This window comes from Moschus berezovskii, chromosome 27 (assembly GCF_049115385.1).
Source record: "Moschus berezovskii isolate FMDL1 chromosome 27, NW_MosBer_1.0, whole genome shotgun sequence".
NCBI lineage: Eukaryota > Metazoa > Chordata > Mammalia > Artiodactyla > Moschidae > Moschus > Moschus berezovskii.
In genome coordinates, this window is record NC_142486.1 from 446,843 (window position 1) to 470,947 (window position 24,105).

Here is a 24,105-nt window from a genome sequence, read left to right on the forward strand (position 1 = left end):
CACCCTTTACAATACCACCCCAGCCGTCACACCAGGAAGGCTTCCCAGTCTACACCAAGTTCCTTGGCATTCATCCCTCACGCTGATTAACCTGCCACCCAGTAGACCAAGACCCGAGCCGGCAAGACCAGGCTGGCCCGACCCGGGCCTGCAGGAGACGTGAGGGTCACAGAAGCCACTCGAGGACACGAAAGGGCACGACCATCACGCCTCACCGAACACAGGGCCGCGGCAGCCAGCAGATCGGGACCCAGCCGGGACCCGGACCCCGGCCCTGGGCAGCGTCCCTGCAGTTCCCCAAGCCCCGCCCCGCCCCGCCTAAGGCCCCGCCCCGCCCAAGGCCCCGCCCCGCCCAAGGCCCCGCCCCCGGCCGTGTCCTGTCCGCGCCCGAGCTGCCAATAAAGTTGCGCTCGGAGCTGACCGGAAAACGTGCCGTAATCCGCGTCGCGGCCGTCGTAAAAGAGACGGTCTCCCCTGGTGACTAGCAACGCGGGAAGATGGCGGCGCTGGTAGCGCCCGAGGCCGCGGCGCCCCGGGGCCCGACAGAAGCCGGGGAGACGACCCAGGCGGCGGAGCTGAGCCGCTCCCTGAGCCGCCTGCTGCCCGGGCTGGAGGCCGACAGCAAGCTGGGCCGGCGGCGCGCTCTGGAGGCGCTGCAGCGGGCGCTGGAGGCGGCGCCGCCCGAGGAGCCCGCCGCCGACGCGGACGCCGCGGCCGCGGCCTTCCAGGGCCCGTGGGTGCAGCTGCTGCTGCCGCGCCTGCTGCGCCGCCTGGCTGACCCGGCCGAGGGCTGCCGCGCGCTGGCCGTGCGCCTGCTGGGGCTGGGCCTGCGGCGCGCCGCGCGGCCCCGCGACGCCCTCCCGCGCCTGCTGCCCGCGCTCGCCGCGCGGCTGGCCAGCCCCGAGCCCGCGCGCCGCCCGCCTCCCGAGGCCTGCGAGGAGCTGCGCCTGGCGCTCGTGCAGCTGCTCGGCCTGGCCGTGCGCCTCGCCGGCGCCGCCGTCGCGCCCCACCTGGACGACGCGCTGCGCGCGCTGCGCTGCGCGCTGCTCGACCCCTTCGCCGCCGTGCGCCGCGAGAGCTGCGAGTGCGCCGCCGGCCTGGCGCGCGCCACGCCAGGTGCCGGCCCCCGCCGCTCCCGCGGCCCCCTCCCCGCCCCGCGCCCGCAGCGCGCGCAGCGTCTCCGGGTCTCTGCGCCGCCCCCGCACCCTGGGCAGCAGCGAGCCAGAGCCTGCCTTGATCTGAGGACTTGAGCGCGGAGAGAACTCGCTGCGAGTACCACTGAAATAGCGAGCTCACACAGGCCTTAAGCAGCGACAGAACTGCAAAGCCAGAGGGTCCCCCTGGGTCCCACGAAGACCCCCCGGTCCTGACTTTCTGTGAGGCCCGTAGAAGCGGGTGGCTTTGCCTGAGCGGTGCCGGTGCGGTTTCCTGCTCTGCGCTGCGTGTCTGGCTCGGCAGGACCTGGGAAGGCGCGGTCTCTCCGCACTCGGCGTCCCTTTTGGGCACCTGTCGCAGCCACTGGCAGCTTCAGGCTCTCCCCCTCCCAGCCGCTGTGTTCAGCTAACATGGGCTCCAGCCCCAGGCCTCCGAGAGACGTGCTGTTTGCGTCACTCGTCCTGTCCCTGTGCCTCTCCCAGTGCTGAGGGTACAACGCTCCCAGCGGAGCCAGGCCAGAGCGGAGGCCCGCAGGCTCCCCTGCTGACTGGTGGCCTCCCCGCCCCCACAGACCACTTCCACATGCAGTCGGAGTCTCTGATCGGCCCCCTGATGCAGTCCATCTCCCACCAGCACTGGAAGGTACGCGTGGCCGTCATCGAGGCCACGGGCACGGTGATCCAGTTCGGCAGCGCGAGGTCACTGGATGATGTCCTTCCGCACTTTGCTCAGCGGCTCTTTGACGACGTTCCCCAGGTAAGGGGAGTTTCTTCTCGACGGCCCCTTTTCGCCAGTAGAAGCGTGCCAGTGCGCTGTCACTTACTCGCTTTTGTCTTTTATTAAAGATCCTATATGTGACACCAAAATGTCCTTCCATCGTTCCCAGTCACAGGGCGTTCCCGTTTCCCATCTTTGAGAGGCTGAGGGAGAACCGAATTGTCTTAGTGGATTTGTTGTTCTTAATTCTAAAGAATGGGGACGGGGACTGCTTGCTTTTAGGAAGAAAGTGTTTCCACGGTTTGTAGAATCATGTGTGATATGCCGTCCATCAAGGCGATTTAACGGAAAAGCCACAGAGATTGGCAAACCAGGAGGACTGGAGCCAGGGTTGGTGTGTTTGGGTGATTCCTTCCCTTGGCTTTGGGGCCTGCGGAGACAGACAAGACAGCCAGGCAGGCAGCTGGAGGTGAGAGAAGCAACTCTTTTGTCTGCAGAAGCCAGCTCAGAGTCATGGACCTGAGGCTGTGAGGAGCAGAGTGAAGGCCGCAGGGGCAGGCTCTCTCCCAGAGGGAAGAGGCGGTGAAGGGCTCCCATCTCCTGGGGCAGGAGGAGTGGTGGTTGCTAGTGGGGACCTGCAGGGCGGGCGACACGTGGCCCCTGTGCCCCCGGCAGAGGGAACGCCAACCTTCTCGTGTCCTGTCCGTCAGTACTTACATGCCATCGCGTTCCTTCCCACGGAAATCCTCCCATGTCTGAGGCTGGGGCTGGTATGAGTGCCAGAGCCCCACTCGGAGCTGGCCTCCTCCAGGCCTGGGTCTGTCGACCCCAAAGATTGCTCTCCAGCACCCCAACTGGCCTCCAACCACAGCCATGCTGGATCATATTGTTGGTTTTCTTCTTCTTCTTTATAATTGAAGTGTATACTTGACTTACAAGGTTGTGTTGACTTCGGCTGTACAGCAGTGACCCAGTGACACCTACGTGCATGCTGTCTTTTAGAGCCCTTGCCATACGGTTTATCACAGGGTATTAAACATAGTTCCCCATGTTGTACAGGAAGACCTTGTTGTTGGCCCACACGTATACACCAGTTTGTGTCTGCCGACTCCAACTCCCAGTGCCCCCCTCCACTCCCCTCTGCCTTGGCAGCCCTGAGCCTGTTCTCTGCGTCTGAGTCTGTCCGTTCGCAGACAGGTTCGGCGGTGTCGTATTTTAGATTCCAAATGTAAGTGGTGTCGTGTGGCGTCTGCCTTTCTCTGACTTACTTCATTTAGTGTGATAATCTTTAGGTCCATCCGTGTTGCTGCAAATGGCATTCTTTTGCTTTTTATGGCTGAGTAATATTCCACTGTGTATATATGTACTGCATTTTCTTTACCATTCATCTGTCCATGCACGTTTAGGTTGTTTCCATGTCTTGGCTATTATCAATGCTGCAATGGACACTGGGGTGCATGTGCCGTTTTGAATTATGTTTTTCTCAACCATAGGCCCAGGAGCTGGTTTGCTGGATCATATGTTAGCTCTAGTTTTAGTTTTAAGGAACCTCCATACTGTCCTTAGCAGCTGGGTCAGTTTATATTCCAGCCAACAGTGTAGGCGGGTTCTCTTCTCTCCACACCCTCTCCAGCATTTGTTATTTGTAGACTTTTATTGTTTTTATATTATTTTTAAGTGTTTTGCTGCACCGGGTCGTCATTGTTCTCTCCAGCTGTGGTGAGCGGAGGCTGTTCTTCGTTGCAGCGAGTGGGCTGCCCACTGCAGCACATTCTCTTGCTGTGGAGCACGGCTCAAGCACATGTGGGCTTAGTTGTCTGGCGGCGTGTGGAACCTTCCCAGACCAGGGGTCAAACCTGTGTCCCCTTCATTGGTAGGCGGATCCCTAACCACTGGAAGACCAGGAAAGGCCATTTGGAGACTTTTTAATGACAGCCGTTCTGACCAGTGTGAGGTGATATCTCATTGTGGTTTTTGATTTTCATTTCTTTAGTAGTTATTGAGGTTGAAATGTCTTTTCATGAACCTGTTGGCCATCTGTATGTCTTCTTTGGAGAAATGTCTATCACGGTCTTCTGCCCACTTTTTTTTCTTGGGATTTTTGGTTTACTGTCCTTGAGTTGTATGAGTTGTTTGTATATTTGGGGAATTCCTGTCAGTCACGTCATGTAAATATTTTCTCCCAGTCTGCAGATTGTCTTTTTGTTTTGCTTATGATTTCCTTTGCTGGGCAAAAGGTTATGTGTTTGATTAGGTCCCAGTGGTTTAGTTTTACCTCTATTATGTTGGGAGACTGACCTAAGAGAACATTGGTACGGTGCATATCAGAGAATGTTTTGCCTGTGCTCCCTCCTAGGAGTTTCATGGTGTCATGTCTTAGGCTTAAGTCTTTAAGGCATTCTGAGTCTGAGTCTGTGTGTGGTGTGAGGGTGTGTCCTAACTTCATTGGTCTCCACGCAGCTGTCCGGCTTCCCAACACCACTTGGCCTTCCCCACGTTGTATATTCTTGCCTCCTTTGTTGAAGATTAATTGACTGTAGCTGTGTGGGCAATTTCTGGGCTTTCTAGTCTGTTCCACTGGTCCATGTGTCCGTTTTTGTGCCAGCACCATACTCTTTTGATGACTGCAGCTTTGTAGTATTGTCTGAAGTCTGGGAGGGTTATGCCTTCAGCTTTGTTCTTTTCCCTCAGGTTTGTGTTGGCAATTCTGGATCTTTTCTGGCTCCATGTAAATTTTAGGATTCTTTGTTCTCTTTTTTATGAAACATGTCATGGGTAATTCAATAGGCCTCAGGTGACATCTGTAGCTTACTGTGGGTGGTACAGCTGTTTTAACAGTATTCTTCAGTCCAGGAGCAAGGTGGGGTGTCTTTCCACTGCTTTGAGTCATCCTCAGTTTCCTTTATTAATGTTTCTAGTTCTCAGCATGTAAGTCTTTCACCTCCTTGGTCAGGTTTATGCCCAAGTATTTTAACTTGTTTGGTTGCAGTTTTTAAAAAGGATTTTTTTTTTTACATTCTCTTTCTGATGTTTCATTGTCAGTGTAAAGAAATGTGTTGTTAAGCTCGCTTCCTCGCGCAGGGGGCGTGGTGTGTGCAGGCACGCACGCCACCTACTCTGACACAGGCGGCTGGCACCCAGCGTGCCTAGGAGGTTCCCCTACAGAGGGCTGCGGACACGCCACAGGGCTGAGGCAGGGCCCCGGAGCCTGCTGTGGTCAGTGAGGGTCCAGCCTGAACCTGGAGGACGTGAGCTCAAACCAGCCAGACTAGGCATCCTGGCAATCTGTCCCCAGACCCAAGATGTGGGCAGCAGAGCTTCTCGAGCAGCGAGCTGGCTCCGGGCCCGGCGGTGCCCATGCCAGGGAAGGCCGCTGACTGTCTCCCGCCTGCAGGTGCGCCAGGCAGTGACGCGCGTGGTGGGGGCCTGGCTGCTGAGCCTGCGGGACCGCTACTCCTTCTTCCACAAGCTCATCCCACTCCTGCTGAGCAGCTTCCACGATGAGTTCCCCGAGATCGCGTAAGTGACGACGTGGCTGCCGTGGCCGGCTCCGGGTGCCCCAGGCCCGCCCACTCTCCTCCCAGGCACGGCCTCTCCTCCGTTGTCATTTCCCGTGGCGACGGCTTCTCCTCTGGGCCAGAGTCCCCTGTAGCCACCCCTTCCTGCCTACTGAGCGGCCCTAGGGCTTTAACCGGGCTGTTTTGCACCTTCAGCCCCTCGCCTGGCTCACAGACAGGAATCTGTCAGGCAGGGATGATGCCAGCAGACCCACAGGCGAGTTCTCTCAGGCAGGGGCCCCCGTCCCCGTGGGCGCCCCCCGAACTGCGCCTGTGTCGTGTACGGCAGGTGTGAGGCGAGCAGCCTCTGGGAGCAGGTCGGCCTGCAGTGGCAGACAGAGAACGAGGACGACCTCAAGGACAAGCTGGACTTTGCCGGCCCACCCCCGGCCCACCACCCCTCGCCAGGTGAGTGCAGAGGCGGGTGTGCACTGGAGGTGGGGCCCGGCCTGGAAGGGGCGCCCTCGCAGTCGCAGGCCGGCCTCCCTAGGTGTGTGAGCACACCCCAGCCGAGGAGCGCGAGGCTGCTGGGGAGCTCTGAAAACGGGGTGCTTTGTCAACTCACGGAGCTCGTCTGTCAGCTTCACCTGCAGAGGAGACACAGGCCCCACGTGGGATGCAGCCCTAGCGTTTCGGGTGACGCCTCCTCAGAACAGAGGCTTCCAGGGGTGGCTCCCCGTCCTGCCCCCCACTGTGGTCCCTGCCAGGCTGTGAGCACCCGCGCGCACACACGGGCACCCACGTTTCCCCTTAGCTCCCGAGTCAGACCCGAGCTGCATTTCCGAGGAAGCCCCTGCCTGCCAGGCCCCAGCCCCCCTCTTGCCCCGGGGCCTTGCAAACATCTAGTTTCCCGTGTTGAGGAAACACTCTGTCGGGGCCTGAAGTCCGCCGTGAACTTGATGGGGCACCTTTGTCACTGCAGTCTGCCTGCAGGTGCTTTCTTACAATGGAGCCGTGACTGGGTGACGCTGGCAGGGACTGAGCCTGGTAAACGTGTGCCAGGTCAGACGGGCAGTGCCATGGGAAGCACCAAGCCTGGGGCCTGCAGGCCGCGCCAGACCTGGTCAGGGGAAGTCAGGCTGCTTGAGGGTCTCCAGGCATGATGCGCTACAGGGGACAGGTGTTGGCACCTGGCGTGCACCTGGTGCTGTTCAGTGTGAGGCCCTCAGGGTGGCTCCTCCCTGCACCTGGGAGGCCTGCGTCTTCTTTTTTTGGTCTACCTGTTGACTCAGGCAGCGTCACCTCCCACACCGCGCAGCTGCTGTAAGGGGAAATCACACATGTTTTGGAAAAGGTACAAAAATTAGTTGCTGGCAGGGACTTTTTCTGACTTACTGAAGTTTGAGGACGCACCGTCTTCTAAATTACCACATCTGCCATATCATGTTCAAGAATGGAGATCAGAGCGTTGTCGGAGTGAGGCCATGTGCCCGCCTGCCCGCGGACCCCTCCCCAGACCGTCGTAATATGGCCCCTCATCCCCCAGACTCGCCCCAAGGGACCAGCGCCACCAGGAAGAAAAGGGCATCGTTCTGGCTTTTCGGTTCTTGCAGAATTAGAAGCGCCCGTGAACAGTGGGCAGAATCTGAATCTCCGGAGCTAGGTCTCTCATACACCGCGGGAACAGAAAAGTGATCGGAGCGAAAATTCAAAGTGGGGCTTCGTGGTCCAAGCTGTTCTTTTTACCAAAACACCCTTTAAGCTCTGACTTGTCCCCGTCTCATTTTTATTTCTAGAGTTGCTTTGAATCTTTAAGATGAAAATCTCGTAATGAAAATCGCCGAAGGCTTTTTTATAGAAATTGAGAAACTTATCCTGAAATTCACCAGGAAATGCAAGGCGCCTGGTGCAGCCCAATCTTTGAAGACGAGGACCCAGGCTGAAAGGCGAGCACGTCTGGCTTCCAGACACAAAGACAGACTTAAAGCCAGAGCGAGCGGGCGCGGGGGAGTCGGCGTCAGACAGGCGGCCGTGGGCAGAGCGGGGTCCAGAGGCAGACACAGGTGGCCTCCGGATCCGGATGAGCTGCAGAGACAGCTCGGGAGAAAGGGCGTCTGCAGTGGGGACGGCGCCCCTGGGCCTGGATCCTGGCCTGCTGATGCACGAGGCTGAGCCCCAGTGGCCTGTAGACTTGAGGGTGGAACCCACACACTCCACAAAAGGACGGCTGGTGGACCGGGTCTCATCAGAACAAAACGTCTGCTCTTTGGAAGACGCTGAGAAGATGAAGCTGATGGCACAGACAGAGGAGATGTTTGCAGATTGTGTATGAACGACTCGTTTCCAGGGCACAGAGAGAACGCACAAACTCAACATCAGGAAACTATCCAGTTTTAGTGGGTTAAAAGAGAGATCGAAAAGACACTTGCCTGAAGACACACAGATGTCAAGTAAGCGCCTGAGAAAATGCCCTAGGACATGCATGGGTCCTAAGGAGAATGCTTAGTAGAGCAGCGAGACCCCGCGCCTCGCTGGACCTAAGCTTGCCCCGCAGGTGATACAGACGCGGAGGAGCCCCAGGTCCTGGGCGTGGCCAGCGGAGCGGAGCAGAGGGAGGGCGGCACTGCCGCTTTGAAAAACCATCAGTGTTTCTTAAACCGTTAAGTGCCTTCCTGCCGGGTGCCCACCCGAGAGATGTGCTGTTAGCAACAGCCTGCACCAGAGCAGCTCAGGCAACCATCAGCAGGTGGACTGGCGGACGGACAAACTGCAATCTGTCTGTGCAGTGGCGCATGCTCAGCAGTGAGAAAGTCTCATGCCCCAGCACGCGATGGGCCTCAGCGTGCCTTTCCACGTGGAGGGAGGCCGACAGAGAGGGCATATGCTGTACAGCTGTGCTCACAGAAAGTCTAGAAGAGGCAGCTCCTCTGCAGTGACCAGCAACCGGCTGAGCTGCCTGATGGAGGGGTGGGCGGTGGGGGCTGCCGGGAGCACAGGGAGCTTCTGGGCACTGCGCGTGTCTCGTCTTGAGGGCAGCATATCCATTTGTTAGCGCTTTGAACATGTAGTTTAACGTGTGTCACGCCTCAGCATTGCTGAAAACTGTCAAGTCGGTAAGGACGCTCTGTGGCCTCATTTCTTTCTGTCTTCAGAGTCGGGCTGAGTTAAGACCTCAGAATAAAGCCTGTAGGTCTGCCTTCCATGAAGAACGTGTACTAAGTGACTTTCCCACACGACTCGTTGAGGTTTGTGTTTGTGAACGTCACCATCTCCCTTCCACCTTCATGACCCACAGGGAGCCGCCCGGGGCTGGGCTGCCGAGAGCTCGTGTTCAGAAACCTCTCCAAGATCCTCCCCGCCATCTGTCACGACATCACTGACTGGGTGGTGGGCACCAGGGTGAAGTCGGCGCAGCTGCTGGCCGTGCTGCTGCTGCACGCGGAGGACCACGTCACGCAGCACTTGGAGCCCGTGCTGCGCACCCTGCTCCACGCCTGCGCCGACGAGGAGGTGGCCGTGGTCAGCAACGTGAGTGGCGTCTGCGGGGCCCCACCCTTCCTTCTCAGCTCTGCCGGCCCTGAACTCAGACCTTAGCAGGCACAGGGCCGCTCCTGCGTGAAGGTGTAGGTGTGCAGTGGCCCCCCCGTGGCCCTGGGCCTGCGAGGAGTGGCGTATGAAGGCTCTCCTTAAGCACGTGAGGGCAAGTGGCCCTGCGTCTGTATGAAAACAGCCTCCACCCACAGGCCCTGCGGTGGTCAGCTTGCAGGGACCGCGGGCGGGCAAACGTGCAGAGCAGCCCCCCAGGGTCCAGCTCAGGCACCCGGGCCTCAGGACGCTCTGACAGCCCTCCCACTAGCCAGACGCATGACTTCCTTCCCCTGGCAGTTCTGAGCTCACGGGAGGACTCACTTGTTTTCAGGAGCGTTTGAGCAGGTGGTGGGAGGAAACATGCCCGCAGGGCTGTTTCTGGGGGGTGAGAGCCAGATGCCGAGCAGTGTTGGTGGGGTGGCAGGGAGGGGGCAGCAGCCTCAGCCCCCCTCCCCATTCCTCCCCCGGCTCCCCCAGTGCACGAGGTCTGCAGAGCTGGTCGGCACCTTCGTCAGCCCGGAGGTGTTTCTGAAGCTGATCTTGTCCACACTGAGGAAGTCACCCTCGCCCTCTGGCCTCCTGGTCCTCGCCTCCCTCATCCGAGGCTGCCCCAGGGAGGCTCTGCAGCCACACGTGAAGGTCATCGCCACGGAGCTGGCGCAGGCTCACATCTGCCAAGGCTCTGAAAACGTAAATGTGCAGGGGAGAGGGTAGGGGTTGTGGAGTCAGCCCGCCTCCATGGTGATGCCGTCCCCTGCTGGGGCCATCCCCGCGTAGGCAGTGACGGTCACCCGTCTCAGGCCCCTCGGGGATAGTCGACCGACACGGTGGCTGGGGTGCAGCCACCGACGTGCTGTTTGGACCCATGCGCTTCCTGGCCCGTTCTGCTCCATCCGCCGTGGTGCACAGGCAGTCCTCTGTCACACTGGCCCCATTTCGAGTGCCCAGTATTTGTGCCCACGTATTCGTGGCCAGTGGCAGCCTCCCCATAAAGCATAGGGTGGAGTCTTTCATCACCGAGGGCAGTTCTGTTCCTTGGATGGCACTGCTGTGGGTGATCCTGGGCAGAGGGCCCTCCACCCAGAAGGTGCAAGTCTGCCCACCCTCTGTCGGTCCACACACCTCTCAGACACGGTGGCTCCATGGCAAGCTTGTCCTTAGCGCATCACTTGGCTTCTAGCGGGCCTTCTAGCAGGCAGCCTGATTTGGCACCCGTTACTGGGAGCTGTACTTGGTGGTTACAAATTTATTGTCTTAAATTGAGCAGTAAATCCATTACATCTGAAGCTGAAACAATCTAAGTAGTTAGACTTAGTCATTCAGGATAATTTATAATTATTTGCTTTTGATGGAAAAATAATGACCTTGTTTTTGTTTGGTTGTGATGGTCTTAAACCTTGACTCTTTGCGTTGGAATGTGGCCCTTCTGTCTGTCTCTGGAGCAGCAAGGGTTTGCCTCACTGGGCATCTGCCCTCACTCTGCAGGCCCGCGGGAAGCTGGCCCCGCACCAGGTAACACTCAGCAGGGGCGGCCCTGCCCACACAGGTGGACCGGAGCGGGTCCCGGCTACCACGCTGGGTACATACACGTGATCTGCATACGTGACCCGTCCTGATCTTCTGTCCTCTGTGAAACACAGCAAAGCAGACACGTGGGAGGGGTGTTGAGGTCCTTCCTGGGGGGCCATCCCACGTCCCCTCCTGGCCCCGTTGCATGATCGATGAGGATCCTGGGAGGTGAGCGAGGGGCTCGGCCCTCCCAAGGTGCGACCCTGTGCTCCCATGTCTGGAAGCATCTTTTGAGTCATAGAACTTTATTTGCTTTTGTTCACTGAGCATTCCAGGAACTCAGAAGCACACAGAGCCGAGGGGAGCAGCGTGCACCCTCGTGCCTGCCGCGCCTTCCCAGCCGCACCCCTCTGCAGCTTCAGACTTTGGCGGGGGAGGCCCAGGGCGTTTGAAGCAGACCCAGGGTCCCTGGGCCTTCCAGTGTGTGTCACTGAACTGCGCACGGAACCCATGATCCTCGGGCTCAGCGGGGGTTTGGTTTCCCTGCTGGGAAGAGGGACGCCCTCTCGATGCTGATGTGCGGAACCCGGGCCCAGTCCGCCGTGGCTCCACGGCCTGGCCGGCGGGGCCTCGTCTGGGCTGCCGGGCGGGCGCGGGGTGGCTCACGGTGCTGCTCTCTCCACAGAGCCTGTACGGTGAGCGCCTGCTGCAGTGCGTGCAGGCTGTGGTGTCTGTGGGCCGGGAGGACTGCCGCGGGGCCGGCGAGCCGCTCCTGGAGGTGCTGGTGACTGTCCTGGCACTGTGGGGGCCCACGGGCCTCGGCGACAAGGTGAGGGGGAGCCTCCCGCTTTGCTGCAGCCCTTGGACTGTGACTGTCGTCCATAGTCTCTGCTCTCAAACTCCAAGTCTTGAGCTTGCCCAACGAGCTGACGACCAAAGATGAAAGAATCTAGAACATGTGGGTGTGTCGTCCTCAAGGCGGACTCAGGATTTGAGATTCCTTCCCACTGAAGTTGACTTCAGTATCTCAGAATAAAGACACTACTTAATCGTGTAGAAACAAAAGAAGGGAGGCCTCCCTAATCATTAATAAACCTGCATTTAAGTGAGGTTGAAAGATACAGGAGAGGAAATATTGTGTTTTCCCTATTTAGTTACAGCCCAGCTTTCCAGTCACTTCCGCTCCCCGGCTCTGTATTTAACTTTAAACCTCCTGCCGTCTAGCTCCCCGCCACTGTGGGGACCAAGCGGAGACAGGTGTCTGGCCGCTTCTCCCTGAGCTGGGGGCTCGGCTTCTCCGCCGGGTTCTTTCTCCTCCTCTCTGCCCACACCGTGTCCAGGGCGCACCCCACGGCGCCCTCCCTTTCCCCATGCCTTTCTAAGCTTTGTTTTGTTTCTTTGAAGTCCCTGTCTGGAGGGCCCCTGTCTGAGCTGGCAGTTTGTCACCATAGGGCCATAAAACTTATATTAGAAGTTAAGTTGGTCTTCCTGGAGGGTCTGCAGGCCAGACTCGGGCCCCGGGCATCCGTGCAGAGTACTGGGTGCCTCCTGTTCCTCAAGCCCCTGGCAGGGGTGGCGGGGTGTGGGGCCGGAAGGCAGCCCCGGCTCCACTGTCCAGTCCGCCCTCCCCGCTTTGCCCCCAGAGCAGCAGATGCACTGCTGCCGCTGGTCTGGTTGGGTGCAGAGCTCAGAGAGGGGGCCTTGGACCCACCTTCACTGACCGCAGTTCAAGTCTGTGAGCTGCCCGGCCCCCTTCTCTGCAGACAGAGCCCAGCTGCCCCGCCCTCTGCCCTGCGAGGACTGCCCTGCCCTGGGCGGCGCTAAATGGGGCCAGGGGGGGGGGTCAACCTCCTATCGGTGCACATTTGTCCGTCTCATCTGTTGCACAGGCGGGAGGGCCGTGGATGTGGGGGCCGCAGGTCACATGGCATGTGCCCAAGTGGCGCTCTGCCCCTCGGTGGTGAGGACAGGGCTCTGCAGTGGGCGTGTGAGCCCCTCCTTCAGGCTGACTGTCTCAGCCGGCAACTTGCTGCCCCAGGCCCAGGAGACGCTGGCCGAGCTGGCTGCAGTGGAGGGCATGGACAGCACCCAGGACCTCTTCCGAGCACACGTGAGCCCCCTTCTGGAGTGGCTGGCTGCCTCGCACCAGGACTGGACCGGCCACTCCGTGGAGCTCCTGCAGTTGGACGTGGTGCTCACCTACTCAGGTGAGCCCTGGACGGGTGCCCCGGGTTGGGTTCAGAGCACCAGTGCCGAGGCGGCTCTGGCGGCCCCAGCGCAGACGGGCAGAGCTGCTCAGCACCAGCCAGTCGGCCATGCTCTGGGGCCTGGCTCTTCATTCACTTGTGACCACTGTCACCTGTGGAGATCGGCCATTTTAAAACCTTCTTTTAAAGAGTGCTGAGAGCGTTAGTGAGGGATTGGTGTAACGTGGTCTTAAAAGTCTGCCCAGGCGCACGTTTCTCGTTAGGCCTCGGACGCGTGCCTCAGCGTGGTGCCGTGAGTGGCCCGAGCTCTTCAGCGGTGTCTGTATGCTGGCCTCCCTGCCCTGCAGGTTAGGGGCTCGGGAGGGAGACAGGAAGCTGGGAGGGGAGCGGGCAGTCTTTCTCCGGCCACACTTGTTCCACTCTGACCCTGGGTCTGAGGCGATGCCTCTGAATAGATTGAAGTCCTGACTGAGTACAGAATCAGCAGACCAGGCGTAAACCAGAGGGCCTGAGGGTGGCTGTCGTCTCTCTGACGCACACATCCCAGGTCAGCACAGGGCCTGGTGGGGAAGGCAGCTTGTGTGACTCACATCCAGACCCGGAGACCCTGTCAGCCCGTCACAGGCGGGCCCAGGCCCTGCACAGCGTCACTGCGTTTGGGATCCCGCCAGGCTCAGGACCAGGGCGCCGCCGCCCCGTCTGGTGACAGGCATGGGAAGATCTTTGGCTGCCAGGCTCAGGGCACACACCCAGCAGGTTTTACACTCTGGTTGATTTCGATTGGTCTTTAAAAGACTGCTTGACTTCAGTGTTTTTACGAATTTGGTGAGAGGCAAGAAGAAGAGAAAGTTCACGTGGTGAACAGCTAGAGCCGTGGCGGAGGCGGGGGGTGGCCCATGGCGTCCCGTGCTGAGGGCGTCCCGCGCACCGTGCCCCGCACGCCTCCTCTCACCGCCAGAGCAGCTGCAGGGCTCCACCTTCCCATCCTCCTGCTGCACCTGTCTTCTAGGCCCTGCCCTCGGAGACGCCCTGCCCCAGCTGGTCCCCATCCTCAGGAGCTGCCTACAGCCGGCCAGGGACCCAGCCATGCGCCTGAAGCTGTTCTCCACTCTGACGGGCGTGCTGCTAGGAGCCCCGGAGACGGTGGATTCACAGGGGTAAGTCGGCTCTGCCTCTGCACTGCCCCGCCCCATGCTGAGTTCGGGCTGGGTCGTCCCTACCTGCCGTGACACTGAGGTCTTGTGGGCACCGGGGTGGCCCTGAGCTCCTGGACCTGCTGTCCTGCGGCTCCCTCGCCCCATGCCGACACACCGCCCCAGGGAAACAGCGTGGGGCAAGCTGCAAGCACACCGCACAGGGACGCTGAATCAAAGCTCTGTTCGTGTGGTCATTAAAATTCCACTGAATGAAAAAGTCTCAGGGAACATTAACTCCTGATGGTTTATGCATGACTGTTCTCAGCTCTACATGGCTTCTGGTACCTTTCAAGCCTCACAGAGTTGATTGAATGACCGCGGAGTTCAGAGCTTAGGAAACGCATGTTCTCCTGGGGGACTGGAGGCAGTAAACACCTGGGCCTCCAACTCGGGGCTTCGGAGGGTAGGGGAGCACGGGGCAGGACACGAGTCGGAGCAGAGCCCTTGGCAGGATGGGCGGCAGGCGGTGAGATGCTGCGAGCTGTTTGGGATCTGAGAGAGCAGATCTCAGCGGTCGGTGTGTCCTGGACTTTCCCAGGAAAATAGGTCATCATTCAGACCTCGCCTCTCTGGAGGTTGCTCTGATCTGCTGTCGGGCCTCTAGCCAGCCCATCGCAGTGCAGGAAGTTTTATTTCCTACTTGTCTACAAAGGCTTCAGGGGTTAGGAGAGACCATAGACAGTATGGAGTCAGCCCTGGCACCATCCCGAGTAGAGAACCCACAGCCCAGTTGCTGCCCCTCGGGGCCCTGCTCCCCAAGGCCATTGACTCCCCAGGAAAGAAGCCTCTGTGCTGGACTGAACTCCCTCAAGAAACTGCACTCGGAGGCTTGTGGAAAGAGAGTCGCTCAGTTTCAAGCATTTAATGAAAGTATTAGCTGTTTTTACAGGCAGGAAAGACTTTGGGAAACAACACCTGCTTGGTTCTGAACTTTAGGATTGTACAATCATGGTGCTTAAGACAGCAAGGGACCCCTGTCCCCACCCCGGCCCACCCCACCCTGTAAGAACCCCACAGCCGGAGGGCAGAGGGCAGGGGCGCGGGGTTGGAGCAGGAATCCCAGGTGGTAGAGGGCTGCTCCCTGCTCTGGGCGCCCAGATGTCAGCGGAGCAGTCCCCTCACATCATCCTCTTCCGCGGAGCCATCCCCTCGCACAGATGTTACGGAACTCCTCTCCCGTAGAGCGAGGCTGAGTGCTGCTGGTTCTGGGGGAGCCTGTGGGCCCCCCGGGCTGGGCTTCCTTGCCTCAGAACCCAGCTTCGGATACGTGTGCGTGCTCCGTGCAGTGGGACTCATCCTTTGCGAATCTGCTGCGTTTTCTGCTCCCAGCACCCCACTGGAGTCAGAAGCAGCTCGGGTGGCCGCTGCCTGCCCCTCATGGCCAGCACTCAGCCCCCAGGCCCTTGTTGCCACGTCGTGTGGGCCACCTCAGCTAGGACGCGAGACTGACCTCTCCAGAGCCCCCTGGTGGATCACTTTTCAGGAAACAGTGGCTCTTTGATAAAAGAATTCAAGCAGGTTGAAAACCTGTGAGGCCTGTGAGTCCCCCTGCACCAGGTTGGCGGTCAGCGGCGCCTGTGGCTCTGGAGCGCCCCCTGCTGGAGGTCCTGGGGCCCTGGCACTGGTCAGACGCCGCCGCTCCTGGAGCCTATTCTGTGCAGCCTATTCACGACTTCGGGACACAATCCATGGGTCGTGTTCAGCAGAATAGGTTTTACGCCACCAGCAGAGGCCTGTGGGGCAGAGGAGTTGTAAGAAGAGCCAAGGCTTTCCCCTGGGCTTTGGATGGGGCCTCAGCTGTGGCTCCGCGGTGCAGGAGGCCAGGCCAGTCAGTGGAGCTCAGGGCTGCGATCCTGGTTTTGTTTTGCTTTGTGTTTGTCCTGACGGCGTGTTGAGAGGAAGGGCCCCGACCGTGTTGGCGGGAGTGTCCATGTCTCCCAGTGTCCTGGCACGTAGGACCGTGGGCACAGCCCCAAGGTGCCCTCCTGTTGTGGTGGGTGTGGCCGTCGCGACTTCACATCGTCTCAGGGACCGCGAGGCCTGTCTCAGTGAGGGCGCTGCCCTTGGAGTGACTTGCCATCCCAGCGATACTCCAGGAGGGATGGTGGACAGGGCAGCCCCTCGGCCGCAAAGGGTGAGGGAGGCTGGAATATACGGCGGCCCTGGGGTCCGGTCCCGGGAGAGGCAGCAGGAGCCCGCAGGCAGCCGTGGGAGAGCCCCATGCCCGCCTGAAACCACGTCCCTGAGAAGCGCTTGCTCAGCGTCCAGTGTTTCGTTTCTGCTGTCTCCCTGGCCTTTTCCCTCAGCGCCATCCGTTTCCCAGACAGAAGTGCTGCCTTCAGGGGGTCTGAATGCCCCTCAGCTGCTCCCCTTCTTCCACTCCAGGCAGCTCCACGGCCACCTGGACACGCTGGCCCAGGACGTCTTCGTCCCCAACCTGCAGTGGCGTGCCGGGAGGACGGCCGCAGCCATCCGCACAGCGGCCACGTCCGGCCTCTGGGCACTTGTCAGCAGCGGGGCCCTGTCGGACGGGCAGGTAGGGCTCGTGGGTCGCAGGCCGACCGGGGTTGGGACTGCGGGGCTGGCGGGCAGGCAGAGGTCTGGGGGGAGTCAGGGTCTCCCTGGGTCACCTCGCGGTTTTCTCAGCTGACTGTCACCACTTATGAGAAAAGAGCCTCATCACAGGAGTCTGACCTGAGTGTCGTTTGTATTCGCGTCTCATTTAGAGGGGGAGTTCAGGAAACAGCAGGAGGGAAAACAGTGTGATGCCTGAACGGCTGTTCTTAAGTTGAAATGTCCCCCTGGGGACGTCCCTGGTGGTCCAGTGGCCAAGACTCCACGCTCCCAATGCAAGGGCCCGGGTTCGAGCCCTGGTGTAAGAACTGGATCCCACGTGCTGCAACCGAGACTCACGTGCCACAGCTGAAGATGCCAAACGCTGCAGCTTACACAGCCAGATTAATCTGTAACAGCGCTTACAAAAGCATCCCCTGAACTCTACTGGACAGGTAGAGTTCTGCTAGCAAGTATGGCTGTGTAGGATCCACGCCTAAGACTTTCTGAATAACAGATTTATTAAGGATGAGCTGACCAGTGTTCACAGTATCTGGATTTAAAATCAAGGTTCAAGTCTGCTTCTTGCATAGAAATTTCAGGACAGCGTTCCAGACTCTGTGATGGTTGCATTAAAACCAAGTCTCTCCCGTTACAGGCGATGCACACGGCACATGCATAGCAGTCTTTGTCCAGCCGTGACCCACAGCTCACGTGGTTTCTTATTCCAGATACAGGACATGCAGGAAACATTGATGCCTCAAATTCTGACCACCCTGGAAGAAGATTCTCAGATGACTCGATTGATTTCGTGCCGGATCATCAACCTGTTTTTAAAGACCTCTAATGGTGTGATTGATCCAGACAAATTCATCAAGATTTATCCTGGTAGGACATTCTTCTCTCCCCGATCATGTGTGTGTGTGTTTGACAGTTGTTTCTGTCAGAGGAAGAACGGGAAATGCTCCCTTTGACTTCCGGTCAGGTTGGTGCTGAGTCTAAACGTGGCCGTGGTGGGTATGACATCACTGAGTAAGTAGCATGACAGGAGGAATGGGACAGGCACCTTGTGGAGCCCAGACGCCCACAGGAGCCAGGGACCACCCTGCAGCCGGCAGGGTCTGCTCCCTGGGCGTGAGGGCTCTGCCTCACCTGCCCTGTGTTACTGCCTCCTGGTGCCTGAGCACCAGGGAGTCCCAGACACACAAGTGCAGCGCGGCCCTAGCAGAGCAGTTCACGGGGGCAGGCCTGCCGCCGCCGACCTCGGAGCTCATGGGTGTGGCAGTTGCAGGCCCTCTGCCATGTTCTCTGAGCGCAGTCACGATCCACAGAAGGCTGCAAGGACAACAGCCTTCAAAACAGCTTTCAAAAGTTGAGCACTTCCAGCTGCAGGCTCTGTGGAAAGGGTGCCGGACGCCACCATGTCTGGCCCGAAGGTGCCAGGAGGCAGGCGAGGAGGACAGGCGTTCCCACAGAAAGCAGAGTTGGCTGTCTCTGTGCCCAAGACCGTGGCGTCCTGAGTCCACTGCCCCGTGAGCTCTGACTCCCTGCTGACAGCTCAGCACCCGGGTGCTGTCTTGGAACCTGCTGCACATTTCAGATCGGACGTCCGTAGAAAGTGAACAAAACAAGTTGAGCAAAGTGCAAATGGGATCACCTGGGGGCGGAGCCGAGTCTCTAGAAGACGCCGGTCGCATGGGCTCTGAGGGGAGAGCACCTGTGGATGAGTCTCTCCCACTCACGGGGAGCGTTCCTGCTCCTAGGGAAGGACTGTTCCCCCAGGACGTCTGGTCCCAGAGGCTCAATAGAAGCAGCCAGCATGGCTGGTGGCCGGCGTGTCACCAGCCCTCCCGTCCATCCTCAGAGCCGCTGTGGGCAGAGAGAGGGTCAGCACACGCCCCTCCTGTGCCATCTGCTCGGCGGGGAGAATGGGGCAGCTGGGGCACGACGCCTGTGAATAACTCTGAGCCTGAGCATCTCGGAGCTGGGGGAACCCCAAGGCCAGCCTGCGGGTCAGAGGGCGCAGACTCCCAGGCTAGCCAGCCATGCCTCCCCTTGGAGTCCATGGCGTCCACCCCTGGGCCAGAGCAGCTGAGGGTCCCAGTGCACCCCTTCCCCAGCACCTGCATGTTGGTGTCCCGGGACGGTACTGGGAGCTTAGCTGTGCATGCCGGCCCTGGAACCTCTGCTCACACTCTTGTCCCTGCCCCCTCCCCCAGAACTCTTAAAGCGCCTGGATGACATTTCCAATGACGTGAGGCTGGCGGCCACCTCCGCCCTGGTCACCTGGCTGCAGCGCGTCCAGAGCGAGTCCTCGAAGTGCTGCTACCAGAGCAGCGTCCGGCACCTGTACCGCGAGCTCCTCGTGTACCTCGACGACCCGGAGCGCGCCATCCAGGACGCAGTTCTCGGTAAGAGCCTTGTCCCCACATGGGCCGGTGCTGCGGCTCTTGAGGTAACAAGAGGTGACTTGTTCGGGGCGACTTGGAAGCTGCTCACGGCTGCAGCAGCTGCGAACGGACGGGTGGTCTCGCTTTGTACCAGGAGCCAGCACATGTGCTCATGGGGGTTCCTGACCGGACGTCACCCTCCGCATTCCTACAGACCCCACACCGTGAGCAGGGGTGCAGAGACTGCCTCACAGGCACGTGCTCAGCCGTGGCCGACGCCCCCACCTGATGTGCGTGTGTCCAGTCAGCGAACCTGCAGGGGCACGTCGGTCACCCCGAGCACTCAGTTTACATCGGGGTCCCTGGGTGCCGTGCGCATGTTGGTCTGGATGTGCATCGCACGTGACAGCGTCACACGTGGTCCCTGAAAACCCTCGGTGCCTCCCCCATTCATCCGTCTCCCAGTCCCTCCTCGACTTCAGCAACCACTCATGTTCACTGCCTCTGTAGTTTGCTTTTTCCAGACATCATATTCTTGGAGTCATGTGGTATGAAGCCTTTTCACGTTGACTTCTTCAACTTGGCAGTAGGCACTTGAGGTTCCTTTTCATGGTGTGAGGGCTCATTTTTTAGCGCTAATACCTTGTCTGAGTGAACCAGTTTATTTATACCTTCACTGATCACTTTACAGAGGCATGTTTATCACTTCCAAATTGTGATGATAATGTTTAAAGCTTCTCTGAAACATCTGTGTGCAGGTTTTTTGCAAATATAAGTTTTCAGCTCCTTTGGATAAATACCAAAGATCGTGATTGCTGGCTTATATGGTAAGAGTATGGTTTTAAAGTGAAAAGTGAAAGTCGTTCAGTTGTGTGCAACTCTGCATGGACCATATAGTCAGTGGACTTTTCCAGGCCAGACCCAGGACTCCCACATTGCAGGCAGATGCTTTACCAGCTGAGCCACCAAGGAAGCCCAAGAATACTGGAGTAGGTAGCCTGTCCCTTCTCCAGCGGATCTTCCCAACTCAGGAATCAAACTGGGGTCTCCTGTGTTGCAGGCAGATTCTTTACCAGCTGAGCCACAGGGAAGCCCGAGAGTATGTCTGTTTTTTAAGAAATCGCTGGAGTGGCTGCTCCGTTCCGCAGCGCCGCCTGCAGGGTGAGAGCCCGCGTTGTTCCACACTCTGCCAGCAGGTGGCGTGCCGACTCTGGCCATTCTGACAGGTGTGTGCTGATGGCTCCGTGTTTTAATTTGCATTTCCCTGGGGACGTGCTGTGCGGCTCTTCTCACATGCTTGCATCTATATGTCTTCTTTGGTGAGGTGTCTGTTAAGGTCTTTGGCGCATTTTTTAATTGGGTTGTTTTTTAAGACTATTATAGTGTGTACATGTCAATCCCAGTCTCCCAATTTATCCCTCCCCACTTCCCTTCTAGGAACCATACTGTTTCTGGTTTGCAAATAAGTTCATTTGTATGATGTTTTTTAGATTTCAGATGTAAGCAGTATCCTGTGATGTGTACCTTTCTCTGTCTGACTGACTGAATAGTACAGTCTCTAGGTCCATCCATGTCATCTTTCTATGGCTGAATAGTATTCCATTGTGTGTGCATGCACACGTGTGTGTGTGTGTTCATCATCTCTTCTTTGCCCGCTCGTCTGTCCATGGACGTTTAGGTGGTTTCCGTGTCTTGGCTGTTGTGTGTAGTCCTGCTGTGAATACTGGGTTGCATGTACCTTTTCCAGTGAGTGTTTTCCTGATACACACGCAGTGGTGGCGTTGCTGGGTGACGTGGTAGTTCTGCTGTCAGGTTTCTCAGGATTTTCCATGCTGGTCTCCATAATGGTTGGACCTGTTTACATTCCCATCAACAGTCCAGTGGGCTTCCCAGGTAGCACACGTGGTAAAGAATTCTCCTGCCAATGCAGCAGATGCGGGTTTGATCCCTGGGTCGGGAAGATCCCCTGGAGGAGGAAATGGCAACCCACTCCAGTCTTTTTGCCTGGAGAATCCCATGGACAGAGGAGCCTGGTGGGCTGCAGCCCATGGGGTCGCAGAGAGGACACGACTGAGCACAGACACAAACAACGTACAAGAGGGTTCCCTTTTCCCACACCCTCTCCAGCGTTTATTGTTTGCAGACTTTTTCATGATGGCCATTTGATCGGCATGATGTGGTAGCCCACTGTCGTTTTGATTTGTATTTCTCTGATCATCAGCGATGTTCAGCACTTTCTCATGTGCTTGTTGGTGAGAAATGTCTATTTAGAGCTTCTGCCCGCGTTTGATTGGGTTATTTTATTGTTTCGCAGTTGAGTTGTGTGACTTGTTTATATGTACGTTTTGGAAATTAGTCCCTTGTTGGCTGCATCATTTGCAAATAGGTTGTATTTTTGTTTCCATTTAGTTAAAAATATGTTTTCTCTTGAGACTTCTTCTTTGACCATTGTGGTGTTTAGAGCTGTGTTGTGTGACCTCCAGCTATTTGGGAGTTTTTCAGTTATCTCTTTCTTACTGACTTCAGTTTAATTCCACTGTGGTCTGAGAGCAGAGATTATAGGATTCCTGGTGAAGGTGTGTCTTACGGCCCTGACCCTGGTCTGGGGAGCTGAGTTCCATAGGAGCTGAGAGGAATGTATGTTCTGCTGGTGTTGGATGAGACGGTCTGTAGATACTCAGTTGATCGCTGGTGCTCTTGGATTCTGCTTTACCCGACTGCCTGCTGGATCTTCCCGTCTCTGAGAGGAGTGTGTGGGAGTCTCCCGCACAATAGTGGATTCATCTACTTCTCCTCACACCTGTCAATTTGTGACAGGTGCATAGTGTGACAGTCTGTTACGGGCTCGTACAGGAAGATCATGTCTTCTTGAGAACTGACATGATCATTGTGCAACGCCCTCCTTACCCCCGATCACTTCCCTTGCCCTGCAGCCTGCTCTTTATGGCTGTCGTAACTTCAATATGAAGCTAAGGTTGGCTTAGTATTTATTTCTGGCATCATAACAGTGTCTTCCTGTCTTGCAGAGGCCCTCAAAGCAGGCAGCGCCCTCTTCCCCGACCTCCTGGTGAAAGAGACGGAGGCTGTCCTCCACAAGCACCGCTCACCCGCCTACTGCGAGCAGCTCCTGCAGCACCTGCAGGCCCTGCCGCCTGCCCAGTGACCAGCGTCCTGGGAGCAGAGCCTCAGCACAGCAGCCGGAGGGGAGCAGACACGCAGCCCTCGCCCTCACCTGGGCTGGAACTTGTGGCCTCTGAGTCTCATCGCAGGGCACCTGTCTGCCAGCAGCGGAGGACCCTCCCAAGCAAGCCTTGACAGCAGGAAGAATGTATTCCCTGAGCACCCTTCCCAGTGCCTCCTGGGGCAGTTTTTCACATCCAGCAGTTTTTGAAATAACTTTCACTGAGTGGCTTCTGTATTTTTGTGTCTTAGTCATACAGTTCATTAAGAGGTCTGCCAGAAATCGACAGCTCGCTTCAAATTAAATGTCAGCTACTCATACTGGCAGCCTAATCCACACACTGTGTTTTTTTAGGCTACGTGCGCTGCTAGGTTCATGGGTTATTGGTTCTTTCTTGCTTAAATGCCTACCAAGAAAGTTCTTGAGTTTGTTTATAAAGACAAAAGCCAAAGTGATTGAAAAGAAATGTTAGGGAAAAAAAAGAAGATGAAATGTTTCTTCTTTGGGTTCTGTCTAGTGAAACTTCATATCTCGGTGAAGAGACTGAAAAGAATTTGAAATTTTAAGAACAATTTTTATTATCAAGAAAATCTTCCCCTTGTAAAACGCTGTGCAGTCACAGTGTTTTCTGTGAGATCAGTAACACTGGCGGTGTTGACAACAGGGCCTTTAATCAAATAGAGTTCTGGTGGCCCTTGTGCGTAGCAGCACAGTAAACTGTGGTATTTTCCTGCACTCTCTCCCCACAAGTGCCCAAAAGATTTCATTTCAAGCATTACTTCCATAAGCCAATACTTATGTTAACACAAGAAAAGAAAATGCTGTTTTCCCAAAATCAAACATTAACGTTTATGCTTTGGTATTTGAAAATATAACTCAAAATACTTACTGTGATTATTCTGTGCGCCTGCCTGTGTGTCTTTTGGTAACTGACGCTGAGACTCGTTTCCCCCTCAGATTTAGCCTCACAGCAGCCTCAGGAGCCCTGGGCCTTTGGACTGCGGGCTCTCACTGCTCGCTGGGGTGCCCTCTGTGGACACCATGTGGCAGGCGCTCCAAGCAAGTTAAGACAAGGGCGTCAGCAAGGCTCCCTAGGGCTTACCCTCCAGTGGGGTCAGCCTGAAGAGAGGCTGAGAACTGAGCCTGCAGCACAGACCTGGGTCGCAGTGCGACTCCGGACCGCCCCTCTGTGCCCTCCCCGGCTCTGAAGGCGCAGCTCCTCTCCAAACCCCATTTGGGTTGATGGCCTCAGGGGTGGCGGACACCCTCAGATGGTCTCGCCCCAGCTCCGCGGCCGCTCTCTGCTGCCTCTGCGTGTCCTGTCCTTCCTCAGCACCACCTGGAACCTGTCAGAGATGCATGGTGCCTGGCCTCGGTGCAGACCTACCGAATCAGAGGCAACAGGCCGGGACCCCGCCCTGAGCGCACGCTCACATCCAGCAGGGAGCCCATCTTCTACCTCTGGTCAGTGGGTGTCACGGGAGCCAAAAGCAAACAGCAGAGAGTCTGGCTAGGAGGCCACCACGTGCTTGACCTCTCACCTCCCACGGGGCCGGGCAGGGCTGGGTACCCCCCATGCTGCCATGGCGGCGTTAGTGGTGCACTTCTGCTGCTGTGCATCATTCAGGGAGCGATGCAGAGGGAGCATTGCAGCGAATCAGGACACCCGACACAATCTTAGCCTATAAAGGGGTAGTCATCTTTTTTAACACACCCCATGGCTTGTGGGGTGTTTAGTTCCCCAACCAGGGATTGAACTTGGGCCCTCTGCAGTGACAATGCCGAGTCTTAACTACTAGAGCACCAGGAAATTCCCAGAAGGCTAGTTTTTCTATTTGTTCCTTATGGATCGTGCTGGTGATGCTGTATCTAGGAAATTTTTGCTCAACCCAAGGTTTCATTTCCTGAATTTAAGAAGCTCAAAGGGTTATTTTCTTAAAGCTAATTTATCTATTTGCCTCAACCCATGCTGTGGTTCAAAACCAAGTTTTACTTCCTTTTAAAATCTCCTCTCCATGACCTACATGAAAATACGACACCCTTCTAGGGGCGAGTTGGTGGCTGAAGGTGAAACAGCTTTCAGTAGCCAGAGACAGCCGGGTATGCGCCAGT

At 57.4% G+C, this 24,105-nt stretch overlaps 2 protein-coding genes across 3 annotated transcripts in view; one reads left to right on the forward strand and one right to left on the reverse strand.

Moving 5' to 3' along the window:
- PRKAR1B (protein kinase cAMP-dependent type I regulatory subunit beta) overlaps positions 1-1,083 on the reverse strand; it is a 79,522-nt gene extending 78,439 nt beyond the window's left edge. Inside the window, exon 1 of the mRNA XM_088833176.1 lies at positions 1,011-1,083. The gene's annotated coding sequence lies outside the window, so the exon portion shown is untranslated. The remainder of the gene's footprint in view (positions 1-1,010) is intronic.
- Positions 468-22,887, forward strand: DNAAF5 (dynein axonemal assembly factor 5). Of its 2 annotated transcripts, XR_008683760.2 has the most exons (14): positions 468-1,116; positions 1,727-1,911; positions 5,267-5,391; positions 5,719-5,837; positions 8,665-8,897; positions 9,435-9,647; positions 11,152-11,295; positions 12,505-12,673; positions 13,683-13,830; positions 16,255-16,405; positions 17,154-17,310; positions 18,642-18,833; positions 19,873-20,038; positions 21,839-21,974. XR_008683760.2 is itself a non-coding variant. In XM_055410503.2 (13 exons), exons 1-13 carry the CDS (start codon positions 498-500, stop codon positions 21,973-21,975), a joined length of 2,592 nt encoding a protein of 863 aa, XP_055266478.2. In that variant the 5' UTR covers positions 468-497; the 3' UTR covers positions 21,976-22,887. The 2 variants fall into 2 exon arrangements, 1 of the variants encoding a protein (XP_055266478.2); XM_055410503.2 differs by lacking the exon at positions 19,873-20,038 and having other exon boundaries at positions 21,839-22,887.
- The last annotated feature ends 1,218 nt before the right edge of the window (positions 22,888-24,105 follow it).

What these genes read in the sequence shown, in the direction of transcription:
- DNAAF5 (XM_055410503.2), top strand. Translation starts at nt 498, where the DNA reads ATGGCGGCGCTGGTAGCGCCCGAGGCCGCGGCGCCCCGGGGCCCGACA. An exon ending in CCTGGCGCGCGCCACGCCAG is followed by an intron (nt 1,117 to 1,726) that starts GTGCCGGCCCCC and finishes CCGCCCCCACAG; the next exon opens with ACCACTTCCACATGCAGTCG. An exon ending in CCACGGGCCTCGGCGACAAG is followed by an intron (nt 11,296 to 12,504) that starts GTGAGGGGGAGC and finishes TTGCTGCCCCAG; the next exon opens with GCCCAGGAGACGCTGGCCGA.